The sequence below is a fragment of the Egretta garzetta genome, unplaced genomic scaffold (genome assembly GCF_000687185.1).
Source record: "Egretta garzetta isolate BGI_Z169 unplaced genomic scaffold, ASM68718v1 scaffold553, whole genome shotgun sequence".
In the NCBI taxonomy this organism is placed as follows: Eukaryota; Metazoa; Chordata; class Aves; order Pelecaniformes; family Ardeidae; genus Egretta; species Egretta garzetta.
The window spans coordinates 3,455,469-3,474,322 of NW_009259328.1; the positions used below are offsets into that span (position 1 = coordinate 3,455,469).

General features: G+C 37.8%; 1 protein-coding gene across 7 annotated transcripts; it reads left to right on the forward strand.

The window, feature by feature from the left end:
* Nucleotides 1-6: 6 nt before the first annotated feature.
* Nucleotides 7-17,472, forward strand: LOC104124340 (ATR interacting protein). Of its 7 annotated transcripts, XR_004841692.1 has the most exons (15): nt 7-214; nt 877-959; nt 2,478-2,648; nt 3,265-3,380; nt 3,683-3,843; nt 5,212-5,307; nt 6,058-6,187; nt 7,358-8,077; nt 8,730-8,872; nt 9,466-9,557; nt 10,409-10,492; nt 10,764-11,013; nt 12,361-12,438; nt 13,202-13,322; nt 13,434-17,471. XR_004841692.1 is itself a non-coding variant. In XM_035892218.1 (14 exons), exons 1-13 carry the CDS (start codon nt 151-153, stop codon nt 12,426-12,428), a joined length of 2,178 nt encoding a protein of 725 aa, XP_035748111.1. In that variant the 5' UTR covers nt 7-150; the 3' UTR covers nt 12,429-12,438; nt 13,411-17,471. The 7 variants fall into 7 exon arrangements, 3 of the variants coding, with proteins under 3 accessions (XP_035748111.1, XP_035748110.1, XP_035748109.1); XR_004841691.1 differs by having other exon boundaries at nt 12,361-13,322; XR_004841693.1 differs by having other exon boundaries at nt 7-193; nt 12,361-13,322.
* Nucleotides 17,473-18,854: the final 1,382 nt, after the last annotated feature.

Sequence of the window (18,854 nt, forward strand, 5' to 3'; positions counted from 1 at the left end):
GGCTGCCGCTGTCACCTGGCTTCCCGGAACCGCCCTGCGCCGTTAAACCATTTGGGAAAACGTTTGTGACCCCTTTAGGAATTGCTTCCGATTACCCCACCGGGCTGTCGGAGCCCCGTGGCGGTTCGCCGGGGGATTAAAGTTGAGGTTATGAGAAATAACGACCGAGTAGTGCCATCGCATTCAACTAACGGTACCGGGAACCTGTGCTCCGGTAACGTGTGTGGTGATGCTTACTTGTAACGTTGCTAGTGCATGTTAGACCTGTTAAATAAAACAAACGAGTTCCATAAACTTTTAACAGGCTTTAAGTATCGTTTATAGTATCGTGCATGTTTGCTACCGGATTTTTTTTTTTTCCTAACCATTAACTTTCACTAGGAAACGCATAATATGTCTCATACTAACAGTCGGGTTTCAGATTTACTTTGAAAAGCACACAGGATACAGGGTTCTGTTCCTAGTTGGGTACAGAGGGCTTAAATCCCATGACTCTGCTTTAGCAACGCTAACATTTGTAATCTCTCCCGGTAAAAAAAAAAGTTTTCGGTTAAGCCTTATCTATGCAGAGTGTGTGAACTAAAATTATCTTGGAGGAAATGCGTGCGCTTGCCGTGGGTGATCTTAACTCGTTTAGGATACTAGAAATGTTTGGGGGGCAGGTTTTCTTCGTTCTTTTAAGTATTGGTGCACAAGCTGTCAAAAGGTTACTGTGGTGATTGGAGGTGTGCGATTTACCTGTTCGTAGCGACAGGATAAATGCTAAGATACTCAGAGGCATGTAACGGCAAATAACAAAGTCTCAGTGTTAAGTCGTCAGTGATGTACATACATCATCCATGCTTCAGAACAGATCTTGGCTTTTCTCTGCAACAGGAAGCAGTACAGACGATAGTCTGGTGAGAGAGGCATTCCAGTTTGAAGTACTGCAAACACAGCATGAAGAAATTAAACAGAAGGTTAGCAATTATTTTCCCCTCTAAATATCACATTTTTTTTGATAGGGCTAACTGAAACATTGGGATAAGTTCGGTTCCGAGTATTTAATTCTAATTGAGCTGATCAGTCATCTTTGAAATCCATGGATCTATTAAAAGTGTCATACTGGAAACAGCTCTAGTAATGTTAGGAGTGAGACCAGTATTTTATTTCTTGGTCATTTCAGATCAGCAAATGCTAATTTGTCAGTTCTACTTGTTTCTGATCAAATCCGTTCTCTTCAGTCCTGTCAGCAAGAGTGGGTTTGTGCAGCTTAAAGATTTGAGAAAGTAAAGTGACTTTAAAGTTGTGTTGTGCTACTTTACCTTCTGATGATCCCTTATGAAAAGATAATATGGGAAGAAATAGATGTGGCAAAGTAAGAAGGTACAAACGCCCGCACCAAGTCCATCCTTTTTCAGCAGACAGCTTAGGGAAGGGTGCAAGACCTGAGCAAGTTTATGATCATATTTTACCAGAATCATCCTTTAGCTTCTCGTAAAATTTCATGTGGGTACTTCCCCATCCACAAATATCATGCATGTATTTAATATTTTATAGAGTATTTTTTTATACGCTTGTGTATTTGGTTTTGGATACTTTTTAGTGTGAAAGAGGTCCACAGCTTCAGAACATGTTATGTCAGGAAATTTCGTCTTTGTTTTTATTTTGAACTTTGCACCTAGTGATTTTTAGTGAATGGGTCTTGGCTGTTACAAGAGGCAGTAAACAAGGAGTAACTTGTGCACAGCACTTGTACCTCAGCAGACCTTTCCTTCCTCACAGCTGTGCTTTCTCCCACATGGGAGGGTCCTACTCTATTTACCTTTCTCTCCTCACCCTTCTGTTGTTCTCTATCATATCCTTCTTTCTTGGGGAAGCTCCTACCTAGACACCATACTCAGCCTGGGGGTAAACCATCATTTTACATAGTGGTATAGACATGTCTTTCTGCTTTTTTCTCCATGCTTTTTCAAGTCACTCGTTTATTCTCTCTCCAAAGTCTTGTCTCTGAGTGGTGATGGCTGTTCAGAAAGCATTAGAGGCTATACATGTCGTGAAGATATTGTCCGGGGGTGGTAGCTTGTCACAGGACAGCGTGCTGGTTGGCTGCCATGCTAGATGAAATACGAAAATTAAATTACCATTGTTGTCATCCAAACAACAAGTAAATTATTGATATGTGTGACTAGAATACTTTCCAAAAAAAGAACATAATCACAGAGAAGGGAAAAGAGAAGAATGGTCTCTGACTGATACCAGGGCAGTGTATGAAGACATGCCTTTGCTGTCATTTTATAATTCTGTTAGAGGAAGCAGTAGCTGAGCCTGATTTAATCAGAAAAAGATTAGAAGCAACACTGCAGAATTGCTGAACTGGGTTACAGGAGCCTTTTTCTCCCTAGAAAGTAAAAGTATACCTAATTTTCAACCACATAATGCTATAAATACATACTTTTGATTATATAAGTCCTTTAATGGAATTCATCTGTTTGCAGCTGAAAGAAATGCAGGATGAAATTCTTGCTAAAAATGGAGAAATTAAAATTTTGCGTGACTCAATGCAGCAGATGGAGTATGCTATGGAGGAACAGAAAAGATCATACATGCTACTGGAACAGCAAAAATCTCAGACCTTAAGTGAAAAAGAAAAAGAGTTCTCCAAAAAGGTTTGTAAACGTGGCAATTACCTGTCCATCACATGCAGAAGCCAATTTTATGACTTAATGATGTCACAGACCATCTAGTCAAAGTACATTTGTGTGAAATTGCCAAACAATGTATGCTTTTATTTTCTTATCTAGGAAGAACTTGCTGAGGGTTTTCTTCTGCCAAAATAAAAGAATAAAATTCAAGTGGTAGAGGTTTTCATTTACTTGTGGCTTTTTTTTTTAGGCAATCCCAAGAACATTGAAATTGGAATGTATTTTAAAATGGAAAAAAGCGACAGAATATACTTTATGACTCTGATCAGATCGCTATTCCTGTTGCAGTCATCTGTCCGAAAGCCCTGAAGAGGACAGTGGCTGCTTTTGTCCTATTAACAGCCTCGCTGTAGTCACTTGGTCTGTCTTAACAAGTCATATGCTTCTGCCAGAAAGCTTGACATGTGGTTCTTAGCTAGTATTAATTGGACTAGCATACATAAAAATGGAGATCTTATGCAGAGTTCACAGAAAGTAGATGGTAATCTTGAAATCTTACAGTAATACTAGTTGCTCCACAGTTAAAACACCTCTAAATTATTCAGTAGCAGTAAAACTGTCTTTTCAATTCCTCTTTCAGTTACTGTCATTACAGTCAGAGTTGCAGTTCAAAGATGCAGAAATGAATGAATTAAGAACGCGACTTCAGAATGGTGAAAGAAATAAACATGTTACTCAGACGGTTTTATTGCCAAGGTGGGAGTTTGGGGAAACGAATTTGTGTTCCTTTTTACAATATGTGTACTTAAACTATTAAAGAGGTTTTCTTTCTTCGTGTAACTCTTAGCAGTGTCATCTTTAAAAAATACAACCAGAAAAGTCTATGACCTCTATGGAATTTGCTCAAAAAGACCCTTCCTTGTATCTGTGACAGAAATGCAAGGAGTTTATAGTGAAGTACCTTTAATACGTCGATGTAAATAGATCCTTGTTTATTGTTTAATAAAATAATTACAAAAGAAATATGGATTCATCGAAGTGTTTGACTTTTATTTTAGCCCTAAAAAGAATTTTGCAATACAAGTGAAATCAGAAGGATGTTCTCCACAGCCTGGAAAAAGATATTTTCCTACAAAGGAATCCTTCAATGCTGAAATGTCCACTAGACCATCATGTTCTTCAGGAAATCTGATTGCCCCGACTACTTTGATCAAAGAAGGTAAACCCATATACAACCTGCAACATTTTTAGCTGCATACAAACATTCTGCCTTAGATAAGGATTTTTGTACTATGTGACTGAACAGTTTCAGTAAGTCCACTGTAGGAAAAAGTATTTGTTTTATTTTGTTATTGCTTGAATTTCTTTCTGGTTTACGCCAATGGGCATTAAATAACTGTGACTGAAATTTGCATCAAGACTATTTTAATTCACACCTTGGTAATGCCTGTATACCAAATGCCAGGATGTCAGTGATGAAGTGGCTATGGGCCGTAATGAGAAACTTCTATTTATTATCTGATGAATTAAAATATCTAGTTTGTTATCTGCCTTTCTCACTGAATAAGGAAGAACAGGAAATGATTTGCCTATTTCTCGAATCAGTCTGCTAGTCAGCTAGTGCATTTTTTGTATTTTTGTGATTTTTTGCTTTAAAGCTGACCTTTTTGGGGATTTTATTTTAAAGGGTACGTATTTAGCTGTATTGAAAGAAGCAGCTGAAATGGTATGCTCATTTCCTCTTTTATGTGTAAGGGGACAGTAATTCTCACAAAGCTGTATCTTGAAATTCATTGAGTAAAGCTTAGGAAATGAATATATACATGTATTTAAAAATTGCTGTATTATGTAACAGAAATGGTGCTTTTTATAGCAGCTGACTGGCATGTTTCCAATAGGAAATAGTAAATGGAAGAAATTTGGATAATGCCAATAACTAATCCTTACAGAAAGAGTCATGAAAAATCTAAGATGTTACTGTCAGTTAAAGTATTCAATCTGAAACTGTATGGGCAGTATGAACTCCATCAAAAAGAAAAATACAGTTGCCTTAGAGCATTAGTATTGCTATTTTTTCAGCCTCCTATCTGTTTGTTATGATAACAACACTCAATATGCGTATTTGTTTGGAAAAAAAACCACTTGATTATTTGTCTTCTGAACCCTGCAAGGCTTTTGGCTTCAGTTTGGCTAGGAATTGTGGCATAAATAGGTGACTGAAAGATTATGAAATGCTTAAATTTTAATTTATTTGGCTTTCCTAGCAGTGGGAATTCAGCTTAAGGTACTGTTTTTTTCCTAAAAGAAAAGTTGAGAGCAATAGCACTGAACAATCTGTGGAACATCTGACAGTAAAGGCAGAATTTTATTTGCTTTTTTATTTGCATTTTGGGGGGCAATTCTACTTGCATCACAGCTCTTAACTATTGTTTGACATATCTGAATTATACAAGATGTTTTTTACTGGTCTCCTGTCTGTTTACTTCTATGTAACAGCTACGGCTAACTGAACATCTGTAAAGGATAGGTACAGATATATAAGCAATGTAGTTCTCATATTAGACTCATAATTACTGGGTTTTTTTAGACAGTAAGATAACCCATCCTGCAGTTTTATCCGTGAAGCGTGAAGCAATGGGAAAAAATGGTTCCTACAACTGTGTACTGAAACGAAACACACAAGGTAACTTAATTCTGCTAAGACAGAAATAGCGAGCATTTCTGAGGAGCAGGTCAGACACCTTTGCTAAGCGGCATCATGCTGAGGAGCTTGCTATATACAGTGCTGCTGCACAGAATAGTGGTGTTCAGCTAGTCGCTTTTTGCTTTTAATATTGTGATTTTGCAGTAGAACATTTCAGATTATATCTTGTATCCTAACAACATTCTTACGTTGTTATTCTATTTAAGAAAAAAGTTTGCCTGAGTTTTGCTTTATGAAAGTATATGGATCAAGAGGCATCTTAATACTGAAAGACCCAGCCTTGTAGTAATATATTATGCTTTTTATTGTAGAACTATAAAAAAACAGGGAAAAATTTGCATTTTTGTTTTTAAACAAAGGTAAAAACAATAAAGTAATATTTACAAGAGTCAATACCAGAACAGAATTGCATCATCTAATTTTTATGTCTCTACTGGAACACGGGGGGCAAGTCATCAGGATAGTTGGGATATACGATCACTTGGCTTGAGCTATTTTGCTAATAAGGGATTGCAATTCAAATATCTCTAAATATAATTTTGTTAATATTTAAATAATCTCATTCATTTTTCTGAAAACATTCTCTTGCAGAGAAAGATTTATAATGAAAAGAAAATATTTTGAGGTTGAGAGCACTATAAATAAGGCTAATCTTTTAAAATACTAATTTTTTGTTGATGTTGCAGTTGATGGTAAAGCTACTCCAAAGACAATTATGTATCCTTTCAGGTTCTATCTTACTAAATGCACTGATGAAGCAGCCCATTGTCCCTGGGTCGTTACTAGGACTCTGCCATCTTCTTAGCAGTAACGCTGAGCCTCTACCTGGAGCTGTATTGCAGCCTAACTATTTGGAATTGTAAGTTTAGGGGTTTTTTTGTTAAACTGCATCTGACACATTCTTAGTATAGTGGCATTCTCTATACTAAGAAATGCTTATTCTTGTAGGGTAGCTCATTCCTTGTGTTAAATGCTGTTTTGCTTAAGCCATTTAATGCAATTGCTCTGCATCTTTGATTATTAATCTTTGATTATCGTAGATACCAAACAGTGGAACAACACTAAGAGATAAATTACATTCATTATATATTAGAGGAAGGCACAGAAACATGTTTTGCAAAACTTGGGAATGACTGTTAGCAGCTGCTATTGTTAACCGCTTAAGGACATGAAACTTACATTGCAATGAGGGAAGCAATAAACATCATCATGAGTTAAGTGGGAAGAAAATGTTGAAAATGTAATCAAAAGAACAGTAGGCTTTATATCTTCAAAGTCAAAACTATGTTCAATTTATAATGTACAATTTATGTGCAATTTTCCAAGATACATTTATAGTGACCAGTAAAGCATTTTAAATATGAATATTGGATATAAATTATAATCATTTAAAGAATTAGACCATAGTTCCTGAAATACCTTCACTTTTCTGGTATTTTATTAGTAATTCTTGTATTTTGTGGGTTCATAGCAAGGCTCATGTATCATTGCCCTTGCCGTTTGTGTAAGTAGAGGTGGTACGTTTGGCCTTTGTAGCTGCAGTTTGGCTAGTTAATAGCTGAACTCTCTCTCTTCTCTGGCCAAGAATACAATTTTTTTATTGCTGTAGTCCTTTTAAAGGCCCCTACATGTTACAGATCAGTAACATACAGATACTCATTCTTCCCAGAAGCTACCAAATAACATCAGGGGAAGATAAGAATACATGGCAGGTTATCAAAAACATGAAACGGGGAAGCCAATGTTTGAAATGTAGTTTCAGACAGTGGCTTATAGTGAACTGCTGAAATCACTCAGCTGTAAGCTCTGACTACTTTCACAAGACCTAGGAACGCTTTGAAATGGCTCTTCCATGCAGGTATCAAGGAGCAGGATTTTTTTTTCCCAATTTATGTTATATTTTGGGAACAGGCATCTCTTACTATAGCCTTTCTATTATTTGATTCAGAATATGGATAACTCAAATTTCAACTGCGTTCTCTGCCTTTTCTTCTCAAGTATTTCCCTTCTTTTAATTTTATTTGGATAGGAAGTCTAGCAGCAGGACAACTCAAGAAGAAATGGCTCCTCTTGTATCCTTGCGAGAAGCTCAAAAACTTGCAATAACAGGATTGAACTTGATTGCTATGGACGAAGGATTATCTGAAGGAGGCCCAACAGAAAGCCAGAGGGAGTTCTTGCACCTCACACAGTGCAAGATCCGAGGCGCCGTGCATCTCTTGCCCTTGGTAGAACACCATATTGGTGCATACTGTCAAGCTGTACAATTGGCAGACAAGTCAGTAAATGGTTCTTGTGGAAACCATTCAGCTATTTCTTCCAGGACCAACGCAAATATGGTGTCAAGTAAGGAGGACTTCAGGTTTTCTCTTGAAGAAACTACAGTTATATCACTGGGTATTCTTTATTATTTGGCATTTTATAGCTGGGATGTTGTCCACATATTGCTATCTACTGAAGTGGAAAAAAGTTCAGCTGCTGGAGACGAACAGTTTTCCAAGATGGACAATAATGCTTTGTGTGATAATCAGTGTGATAATAAAGAAGATACCAGGACACAAGGATGGCTGCCTGTAGCTCCACAGGATGCTCCCAATAATGATCGAGCTCAACATTCTTTGTTTAAAAAGCTGCTTCAGGTTTTAGCTTTTTCTGCTGCAAAAGGCTCCCAGACTGATAGCATACTGAACCAAAGCCTAAAAGTTTTGGTGAAGTTAGCTGAAAATTCAACAATGGACTTGCTAATAAAGTAAGTCAGTAATAGCTTTAAAGTTATTTCAGACTCTGTTGTTTAGCAATTTCCATTCTCTGTTGACACTAATTTGTGCAGATGACAGTAGAAATTCTGACGTGCATGAGAGAGTATGACGTTTCTCAGCTCACCTTTGAGAAGCCATAACAATCTTTCTACTGCCTTTGCTGCTAATGAATGTGACAATTGCCCCTGATCGGTAACAAGATTTGCTTGTGATGTTTATATGAAGCAGATGCTGTTGCCTCATTGCATAGCTGTCACTTGAAAGTGAGAAAACTTCTTAAGGCCATATGTAGTTGGATCAGAATATTTGTAACATTTATATTGGGGTTTTTGTGGTTGCTGGGAAATGCGTAAGGAATGAAAGCACAGGGTCTCATTCTAGTAGGTAAAATGCCTCTCTCAAAAGTGAGACATTTTGTCTGCTAATGATCTAATGTACACAACCGTAGTATGAATTGCAGACTGATTGCCAAATGTAGCAATATGTTTTTCAGTATACTTCGTATTTATGACACGTAAGTTGAGATCAGGTACATTCTGAAATGACTAAAAAGGCACAGATTACGATGGTGTGTACAAGAAGTAGTGTATTTTCAATTTGTCAGTGTATTTCCCATTTCTAACGTTGAGTTTTCTTTTGAAGTTTTCAGCACTTATTGAGTAGCCAGATACTGCTCCGTTGTCTGTGTCCAGAGACCCCTTTGCCTGCTGTCCTTTTGACCGTGAGACTGTTGTCTGTTCTTGCTCAACACTGCTTGTTGGTTTCTCAACTTTGTTCTCATTCAGGTAACAGACTGCATAACACAGAGAACTGTTAATCAGTTGAATGTTAGTTAGCATGACTAAAAGAAATTAAAACAGGCCCCCCTTCAAGCCTGCTAAGTTACCTGAAAACTCGTTTTCTAGTGCAGTGATTCAGTTGCTGTTGCAAGAGTATTTTGTCTTGGGGTATCTGTCTACATACAGTGCTTTTGATACCCATGTGTATTTTTAAAACTACTTTCCAGATTAATGTTTATTATATTAAAGGTTGATGAGGAAAAAAGGGCTTTTGAGGAGTTCTGAAGTTTAATTTATCTGCGCTCATGATGCTGTTGAGTTTAGGGATTCCAGCACTCAGCATGACAAAGAGGCTTTGTCCAGTTCCTTATGAATGAAGTAGGACAGTATTACCACAAATGCATATGTAAAGTTTAGGGATAGTAGTTTCTTCAGCACTGTTTAAGATGTCTGAAGTAAAGCAAGAAATTGAGCCTGTATCATAAGTCCCAAGATGGCACTCTGCATATTTTCTGAAATGTTTTCTTGTGTGGCAAAAATTAATTTTTGTCATAAACAGTTGACTAGTTGGGTAAAGAACAAAGTTATCTCTATTTCAGACACCTGCCTCCTTCTTGCACTGTACATGTATATAACGTCAAGACCAGATAAATCAGCATCTGAAATGCTTTGGCTTCAGCTGGAGCAAGAGGTAACCACAGCTGTTTGTTCACATGCCTTTTCCTGCTATTTCCAGATGGGGGAGTGGGAGGAGCAAGGCAATGCACAAATTGTCCAAAACCAAGTTTTTCCTCCAGCTGAAATAGCACGCTGAAGGTATTGGCTTGCAGTAAGGGATTACACTGATTTTTAAGAGTAGCTGCTTGAAACTGAAACACTAACAGTTCTTAAAGAGAACATCAGTCATAATAGTCATAGGTTAGTCACTGAACAAGCAAAAAAGATCCTAGGATAGCTATAAATGTTCAACACTAAGCTTTATTTTGCTTTTAGATCAATAGAGGAGTAAAAGGAAGCAAGATCTAACAATCATTTTGATTGTATTAATTACTTCTGAACTATATCTTCTGAGTTAATAGACATAAAAGGCAGTCTGTAGTGACTTAGGGCTATATCCATTGTATTTGCTGGAAATACTAGCTTGCTGTTTAATAGTCATGATTATATATAGAAAGAACAGCTTTTGAATTTAATTTGTATTGTTGTACTGACAGTGGTGACTTGTTCAAGGTTCTACTATTTGCTTGACTTCTGCTCTCCCTTGAAAAAATTTTGAACCATTTTCATTATCCTCCTACCTACATTGTTATATTAAGTGCAAACATATTATTTGTATGCAGTGAATTAAGGCTCACTACACCTCAGTAGCCTTTCTCATCAGAAAGTTGAAAAGGTTTCTGTGCAAGGCAAATTCTATGTCTGTAAAAACATAGGGAAAAAACTTGAACAATTTTGAGGGTTAAAAAAAATTAGCTTAATTCTTTGATAATTCTGCAGACCCCTAGTACTCATTATAATGCGATCTGCATGTTTTTGTAATAGACAGTCAGACTCCTGACAAGGTGTATGCGGTGTTCCAGTCCAGCAGTTTTATTACCTGGTGCAGACTGCCAATGTAATCTTGAGGTACGTCCCTACAGTGGCTGAGTTTAAGCTACTGAGAACTTAAAGGTACTCAATGCTGAAATAGGTTTTTGCCCTTTTTTTAGCTACAACAAAGCAGAAGCATACTGCATTTTAAAAGATGACACCTTCTAGGAAGTTGGCTTTTGCTTGCTGGAAAATATTCTGAAATTTGGAAGTTTGATGAAATTACTCAATGAAGTTCATAATAAAATAAGTTTTCCGCTACTGTAATTTTACTTTGTGTATTGAGGCACTTTTCTTCCTCTTGCAGGTGGTTAAGGCACTAATAATAATGTTACATAGACAGTGGATGAAGATCAGAAGATCTGAGAACAGCTTGTGCACATATAAGGAACAAATTATTCAGTTCTTACGGGATGCTGTTCTACTCTTGCACAGCCTGTCTCAGAAAGATAAACTGTTTCACGAACACTGTTTGGAAGTTCTCCATCAATATGACCAAGCCATGCCGGGCATAAGAGCCATTCTCAAAAAGACTCAAAAATTGAGTGCCTGTGAAGGTAAAATGAGTCAAATGATAATATTGCCTTTTTTCCATGTTGTAGAAATAGAAATCCCACTTCTGTCATTTTCCTCATTTAACCAGTACCACATACCAAATACCATGGATGTTTGTTGCTCAGACCTCTGAAGGCAGTGCACAGTCTAGTGCTTTTAAACCTTTGTTACACTGAATCACTAGTCTACTGTACTACTTTGGCATTTTTTTTTGTTCTGTCCATAGAAATATGCCCCTAGTATCTGATCAAACAAAATCCTATACTCCAGCTCTCTTTAGTAGAACAGTCTTCACTATATGCTACCTTTTAAAAAAAAAAAAAAAAAAAAAAATCATTATTCCAAGTCTCCACCTAGCATTACACCTTCAATCTGCCATTTTTTGTGGTGTCCCATCCCCCCCGCCCCGCGTCCTTAACGTCTCTCTTCTTCTTCTTCCTTCTTTTACCCCCAACCTTCTAACATTACCCCCAAAGCTTCTCTAACCCATATCCATCAGGACTTGTCCCATGCTTTGCATGCTTCTGGTGTCCATTTCCTAGAGTGTGCTACTCTCGTGAAATTGCCTCTCCTCCTCATACCTCGATGCCATTTCCTTGTTCACTCATGGCATTATTTACATGCATGTGGTAGAGTTGATGTGAAGATCGTGCTTTTATGTCTCCATGTGGTTTGCTACAAGATACCAGACAAGGCATCTGGTCTTACTCAGAGCCAGAATAATAAATCCTTCAGTGCTGGCGTATGTATTGCATCAGTAAGGCAGGCCATGCAAGCACACCACTGCTAGTTACAGTAACTTTTCTGGAGATGTTAAATGCTGTGCCATGTTCTAGAACTTTGTCTAACACCTTCTCCAGTTATGCTTGGGAATGGACAAAACAGTGTAACAGCTGGTGGTTTTGGGGATGGAGGTGCATGCATGTGCTTGCAAACCTGTAGTTAGCATTCACATTCTTCCTTTAAAACACAAAATACTATGCTTCTGTCCTAGGGGCTTTTTAAAATTAGTTAACAAAAATGAGTTCTGACTACTTAATAAGTTTAAAACCTACTTGTAAAGGGTGCTTTGTTGTTTTACTGTTTTTCCACTAGCAGCTAAATTTAATTCACTGTTCAAGACTGTTTTCTCCTTTAATGCCTAAAAAGGCATTCAAGTAAAGAGGGGGAGAAGTTTGTATGACCGAGCGCATATCTAAAGACCTATTTGCATTGAAACTTAAAAAAGGATATTTGCTGTAGCCTTCTACAGTCAGAATGTTTTCAAATGGAAACAAGATACCTGCTATAATTATACTACATCAAGCAGGAAAATGACTCTCTGAAACATGATTTTGTTGTTGTTGCAGAGCTGATTTTGGACGAATTGTATCCTCCTGAGCCAGAAGCAGAAGACCAAGGATTGGACTCCAGCTAGCTAACATCTAGTAAAGATCTCTGTCCTTCCTCATCTAAATAATAATAATCATTGCCAGTGTAAATCTGAAATTTAAATAATCTATTTTATGAAGTGATAATCTACAAGTTGTGTTCAAATGCAGGACAACTAAGACATTTCTGTTGTGATTATTTTATTTAAGCACCATCTAAATGTAACTGAAAACAAATTTTGACATAAGAATTATACTGCAATGAATGGTTTTGCTGTGCAAAACCACTCAATGGCTTATGACTGGTTCTGTTTATGAATTTCATCCTTTATGCTGTGACTGGAATGGACATTTCACTATTGTGTTCTCTGTTTTACTGTGACTACAGCTGAATTTATGATGCTGAATGTGGTGAAGTGTTGGGGATCACTGAATTCATATGAAAGTCTTTTGAACATTTGTTTCTCTTGCCACTGTTAACACTTTCTTGCTTAACTTCCAACATTTTCATGTTGATACTAGTAAACAGTTATTGTGATTTTAAAAGCCGTTCTAGAAATAACTTATAGTTGGCAGTTCAACTCTGAGCAAGAAATTCAAAGCCCCGTAATGATCACTTGAGTGCACTCATTTTTCTCAGTTTCATGAATCTGCTGACTCTGTAACTATTGAGGTGCCAAACCAAAAAATACTAGAACTTTTTTTTTTTTTAAGTTATCTTAGAAGAGTAAGAAGGTAATGTTAAAGAGAGCATTCTGTCATACTATGTAAGAGAAGGATACTTAAATATGTGCAGAATGACTGAGCTTTTTGGTTGTAGTATCTGGATAGGCACTGCAGTGAAGATGGATGAGCATCTCATTCCTAGGATACAGCACTGGAGGAAGAATTGTTGCTATACCCTCTCAAGTGTGTATGATTATCAGCTGTCATGCTCAGCTGTAGGTATCAGCTCAACCTTGGACCCTAAAAAGTGTGAATGCTGCTAAAATGAGCCTACAGGTTTGTGTTTTAAAATAATTTGGAAAGGTTTTTTTTTCATTTCTTGACAGATACTCGATTCAGAACAAGCCTGGCTCCAGGGACTAGGAGGAGAAACAGCACTACAGTGGGAAGGAAGTCCTTGGAAAATTGAGAAGCATCCAGTTCTCTGGTCATAACCCAAAGAGGCTATGTCCTGCCCTGGTGTGCCTGGGCAAAGAGCCCCACTCCAGTGTGCTGAACAAGCTCTTGACTTGGCTTTCACTTTTGAAGAGAACTTTCCCAGAAACCACTGTGCAGGAATAACCAGTGTAATAATCCAGCATCTCCCTAGGGCCAAAGCTCTTAGGTACTCCTTCCCACAACATGGCCTAGGGCTAAGCCTCCTCCTCTTTGAGCCACAGCTGGCAGAGCTCCACCAGTTCATGGAAAATGCAACCTGCCAACTGCTCCTCTCAGTAATAGGTTTCAAATCCCTTGTAGCAGCTGGGAAACTGCCATTTTTCTGCTTAAAGGCAGCAAGGAAGGACACACAGGGACATACCAGCAAAGCCTTGAGAGCTTGTGTTCTTGCATGGTAAACACCCTAGAACTGCTACCAGGGCACTGGACAAGACGTACTACAGAAATTTCAGCATGACAAAACCATTTGACTTGTCCACTTAAAAAAAACCAACCAAACAAACAAAAAAACCCCAACAAACCAGCAAACCAACACAGCACTTCCTGGCCTTCAGCATTAGAGAGAGAGAAGAGCTTGGTAATGTCTATTAAAAGCCCCTTCCTCACTCAAAACCAAAACCACCATCCATTAAGATAATTCTTTAAAAACATGAGCAGCATCTGGTAGGTAGTGTCCTGCAAGTGGCAAACTTAAAGAGCTGTCCTAACAAAGATGAGATAGATAGTCACAATATTCCAGAATACAATGACCTGCCATCACTTTTCAACTGCTCTATGCTATTCTCACCACCTCATTTCTCTAAACATAATTGATTTATAGAGAGAAGATGCCTTAAAACCCTTCTTTGGGTGAATAAACCAGATGAACTGTTAAGAGGAGTTTGGATGAAAACCAGTTAAGGAATCCCAAATTGTTGAAGCAATCTAGTCATAAAAACTTGTTTAAAAAATTCCTGGCCTCATCTAGAGAGCATGTGTGCGATGACTTGGTAAAAGGGAGACGTGTATTACTGCTAAACTTTATATAAACAGAAGTGTTATCTGTGGGGAAAAAAATGCTAGGAAAATAGCCCTAACTGTTCCCTTCTGGCACTGCATCCCCTCCCATCCACCCACTCTTAACAGACAACACCCTAACATCTACGCTCTGATTGTTTTCTTCCCGCTTTTGACTTTAAAGTGGTACAGCCCAGGCTATATACAAACCAACCAACCCACCCCAAACCCTACACCTCCACTGGCAGAAATGACCGTAACATGGAGGTATGAAATTAAACCATGCCTTTTAAAATTGAAGGCATTTTCTGTAACTGAAAAGTTTATGTTCCTAAGGAAAAAGGAGGCTGCACTCCTAAAGATAAAAGGCAGACATAGGTAACAGAACTGCCCTAATTCATTATCTCTTAAGTCATTTACAGTGACCAATCTTTTGTCAGTATTGCTGCAAAATTGTACTGACCTTCAGTAATTCTTCCCTTTTTACATTCTCTGGATCTCTTTAATCCCAAGAAAAAAATCCCATCATGTACGCAACAGCTGATAATCCCCTGAAAAAAACCTGAAGCATTTTTACAGATTATGGGGCTACTGGTTTACTATCTTCATGACCTAAAAATAACAGACTGTTCTCATCAGACACTCCCTGAAGAATTCACAGCATAGCAGTTCTTTTTTCAAGGCCAGTTCACATTTTCCCAACATGTTATAGATAAGATGTGCCTCTGTATTAACTGAGAAAAGGAATTTACTCTGGCATCAAGCACAGTCACAGGACTGAATAATGAAGTATTGAGCAACAACAAAAACCACTAGTGACGTTCTATACATGATGATCACATTCCTCAGTCAGCAGCAGCCACCCATCTGTTTTCTTGCCCATAGGGATGGCAACTGGAGTTTCCCCTTTGCTGAAAGCTGAGCTGAGTAAAGCTGTGTTTTTCCTCTTCAATGAACTGCACTGAGCAGACAGGACTAAAGCTAGGCAGGAGCTGGATGAAGAAAGCAATCACCTCTACTAGCTTACCCATCACTCAGGCAACTTTATGCAAAAAGGAGGATGATAGCCTTGCTGACTTGTATTTTAAGATCTACTGACACTACCCCTCAAACAGCTGTGGCACAGGAGGAGGTATCACTGCATTGCTAAGCATCTTCCTGTGGCGATTCAAGGACCTGAGGTACTGCATGGATTCAAACACACAGCAGTTTACTTTTTCTAGAGAGAAAATAAATGATGCTTCATTGACTAAAATATTTAGGGAAATTGCACAGGTAACACCTTATTTTCTGTAACTCATAGAATCATTGACTAGTTGAGATTGGAAGGTAGGTCAGCTCATCCAGCCCCCAATCAAAGCAGACTTCCAGACAAGACAAGTAACTGTTGTGTCAGGCCTCAAACGCATTTCTATAAACCAAGCTGTATAGGTGAAGATGGCAAATACAAAATACCTCATCATGCAGTGCACAACATCTGACCCAAGTTGCTTTCATTCATATTAATCCCGCTAGTGTGAACTACTGCTTGAGAAAGTTTAGCCTGTGTTAGACTATTAGAACAGTAAGTTATTTTAACCATTGAATGTTTTTTGTATTAGTCACAGTCAGTAATATTAATTATGGTTATATTAATTGGGGTCAAATGCAGCAGTTCTGATCTGCCTGAGTAAAGACTGTGTATTACATGCTGTGAATGCAATAGCAAATACAAACTTACATTTACAGTGTAAATTGTTAAAAGTAAAAACTATACCTCATTGATTAGAATTTAGCAGACTGATAAAGGAAAAGGTGGTCTGTGAGCTTTATAAAGACCTACAAACCCACTGTGGCTGAATTTTATCAAAACACTTCCACAAGTGAGGGCCAACACGTTCAGTATGAACTGCAGTCTCTGAACAGAGATAAGCACCGAACAGTGATTTTTTTTTTTTCCTCTACGCATTAGTCATACTGTAGGTTGGTATTTTAAGAATCTAGCTGAACAATTTGTTTTGCTAAAGACCTTTACAGCACAGCTGCGCTGCGGCACCTGCCCAGCAGCATGTAAAGCAGATCCTACCTGATTCCAGGGCCAAGTTAACATCAAGAGTAAAAAAAATAGGCCCCAAAACACTGGCTAAAGCAAACCTCACAAGTTATCATACAAGTTTCTATACTTTAGGGAGAGGGGGCGGGGAGGGGAATAAAGGGAGAGAATTGCTGCTTTGGCAATAATTGCTAAAGTTTTTCCCTCCTTTGTGTCCAGCTCCTCCATGCAACCCTGCCATGGGTTTTAAGATGCATGCCAAGTTTTGGTCTGGAAAAATTCACACTACCATAAACAACTGCTGATTAAACGTTAGGAAAACATAACCAGCAGTATTCCTCACCTAACCCCAGGCTCTCAGCGTTTTAGTTCAGCGGTTTGCTCTCCTATACAACATTTTGCTGCAATTTTAGAGGGTGAAGGTACCTTTGAAACCCTATGTGCTTGCTAAAGGAAATCTGAAGGTTTTAAACAAAACACAGGCTCCTGTTCCCCAGACCTGTGTGCAGAGAGAAGGGAAGGCACACAGCTTTTCTCTGCATAGGAGGCTTCTCTGCATGCTGCTTCTCATATTCAGCCAGATTGCACAGATGCACCTGCTAAAAAGTCATGGGAAAAGAAAAATAGATGAATGAAAAAATTAATGGCAATAAAAACATCAGAAATAACTCTGCAATTTCCTGGTGTAATTTCTAGCCCAAACATTAATTATATTTGTTTTCTAGATTTAGGTTTTTAGGAGCATACATTTTTCCTGCTGTCCCCAGTTAACTAATAGAAATTCTGTTGAGAAAATGTGAAATAAAATTGGAAGTGAAATGATCTACATTTCATCTGCAAACACATTATCAGCCTGCAGCTGAAACTCCACTAAATTCAAGAGGTAACATTACAAAACTACCTGATTATTCCATAATAAACAACTCACTCAGAAGAAGTTGGGGGGGACATGTTGGGTTTTTTATATGGTCCCATCCCCGTCCCCCTCCCCCCGCCCTTTTCTTTTAAATCCTACATTGGAAACATAGCTGGCAATTCAAGGTCATAATGATTATATACTCAAACAATTCAATACTACTTGGTGTCTTATAAAAGGCATTCTTGACCTGCTCAAAAAAATATTTTCAAGTGGAAGACTAATGAGTCAGGGGCTTGAATACAACCTTTCAAAAGCTTTTTTTTTTTTCAAAACTAATGAAAGTACACAAAAACATCAGCAAAAATGTTTTCACACAGAGTAGAAAGCATCACTTACCACACATTGGTCAAGTTGATAAATGTGGCATGATATGCAACACACAAGTCAAAATACATGTTGAGAAGATATTAGATTTGATTAAAGTTACAGATGACTTTGAAGTCTACCATCTTGTCTACACTGGACTTTTCAAATGTCTTGGAATTTGTTAGCTAATGCATTCAAACTTCATGTATTTAATTTACTCCTTAGGCTAGACAAGGCCTTAGAAGCAATCCTTTTGGATTAGCTTTGAAGCATACTGTCAGAACATCATTCAGAAGCTTATATGGTCCTTGCTTTATGTTGTGACCTGTAATTTTGATTAGGTTTCAGTCTCCACTACCAAAAGTGATATTCATGACACGAGGTGACTTCAGGTACCCTTGGTAACACTAGCTGTCAAACACAATGAAGTAAAATGTAGCTTTGCAGATAACACACTCCTAAGTAATACTCAAATTGAGGCTAAAAGAATATACTTCAAACACTGCATTTATTACAAAGGTGCATAGAGTTTATGCCATTTCTTTTGAATACTTACATTTAAACTACAAACATACAAAGCTAGGTTACAGTATGTAATAAAATCAACAGTGATTATCTAGCAAATCCAGTACAACAGAGTATTCTACTGTATTTAATTTCACAAAACTTTTCTGAAACAAAGGCACTTACAGAATTAAAAAAAAAAACCACACAAAAAAAACCCCAAACGAAAAAAACCCAACCCATATTCTCTTTCAACATTTAAAATTTTAATTCCATTCCCCCTCCCCTACGGCACTGTGGATAACTAGTTTGACGTGAAGGCAATAGCTACTTGGACTGACACATCAGCAGTACTTAAAGTTTATGCATCAACCTCTCCATCTTTTCTAAAGATCTAAACCATCCCATTCTCTTAACCATATGAAAACAAGTTTCAATGGGTTGCATGGTAACAACTACGTAAAATTTGGTCCCTCACCTCATTGTTGATGACGATTAATGCACTAACAATACGAAAAGATTCAATAAAGTGCTTCAGTTACAAAATAAGTG

Coding starts and splice junctions, on each gene's coding strand:
- LOC104124340 (XM_035892218.1), top strand. CDS start 151: ATGAGAAATAACGACCGAGTAGTGCCATCGCATTCAACTAACGGTACC. Junction 3,381..3,682: donor CAGACGGTTTTATTGCCAAG/GTGGGAGTTTGG, acceptor CTTTTATTTTAG/CCCTAAAAAGAATTTTGCAA. Junction 3,844..5,211: donor GACTACTTTGATCAAAGAAG/GTAAACCCATAT, acceptor GGGTTTTTTTAG/ACAGTAAGATAACCCATCCT.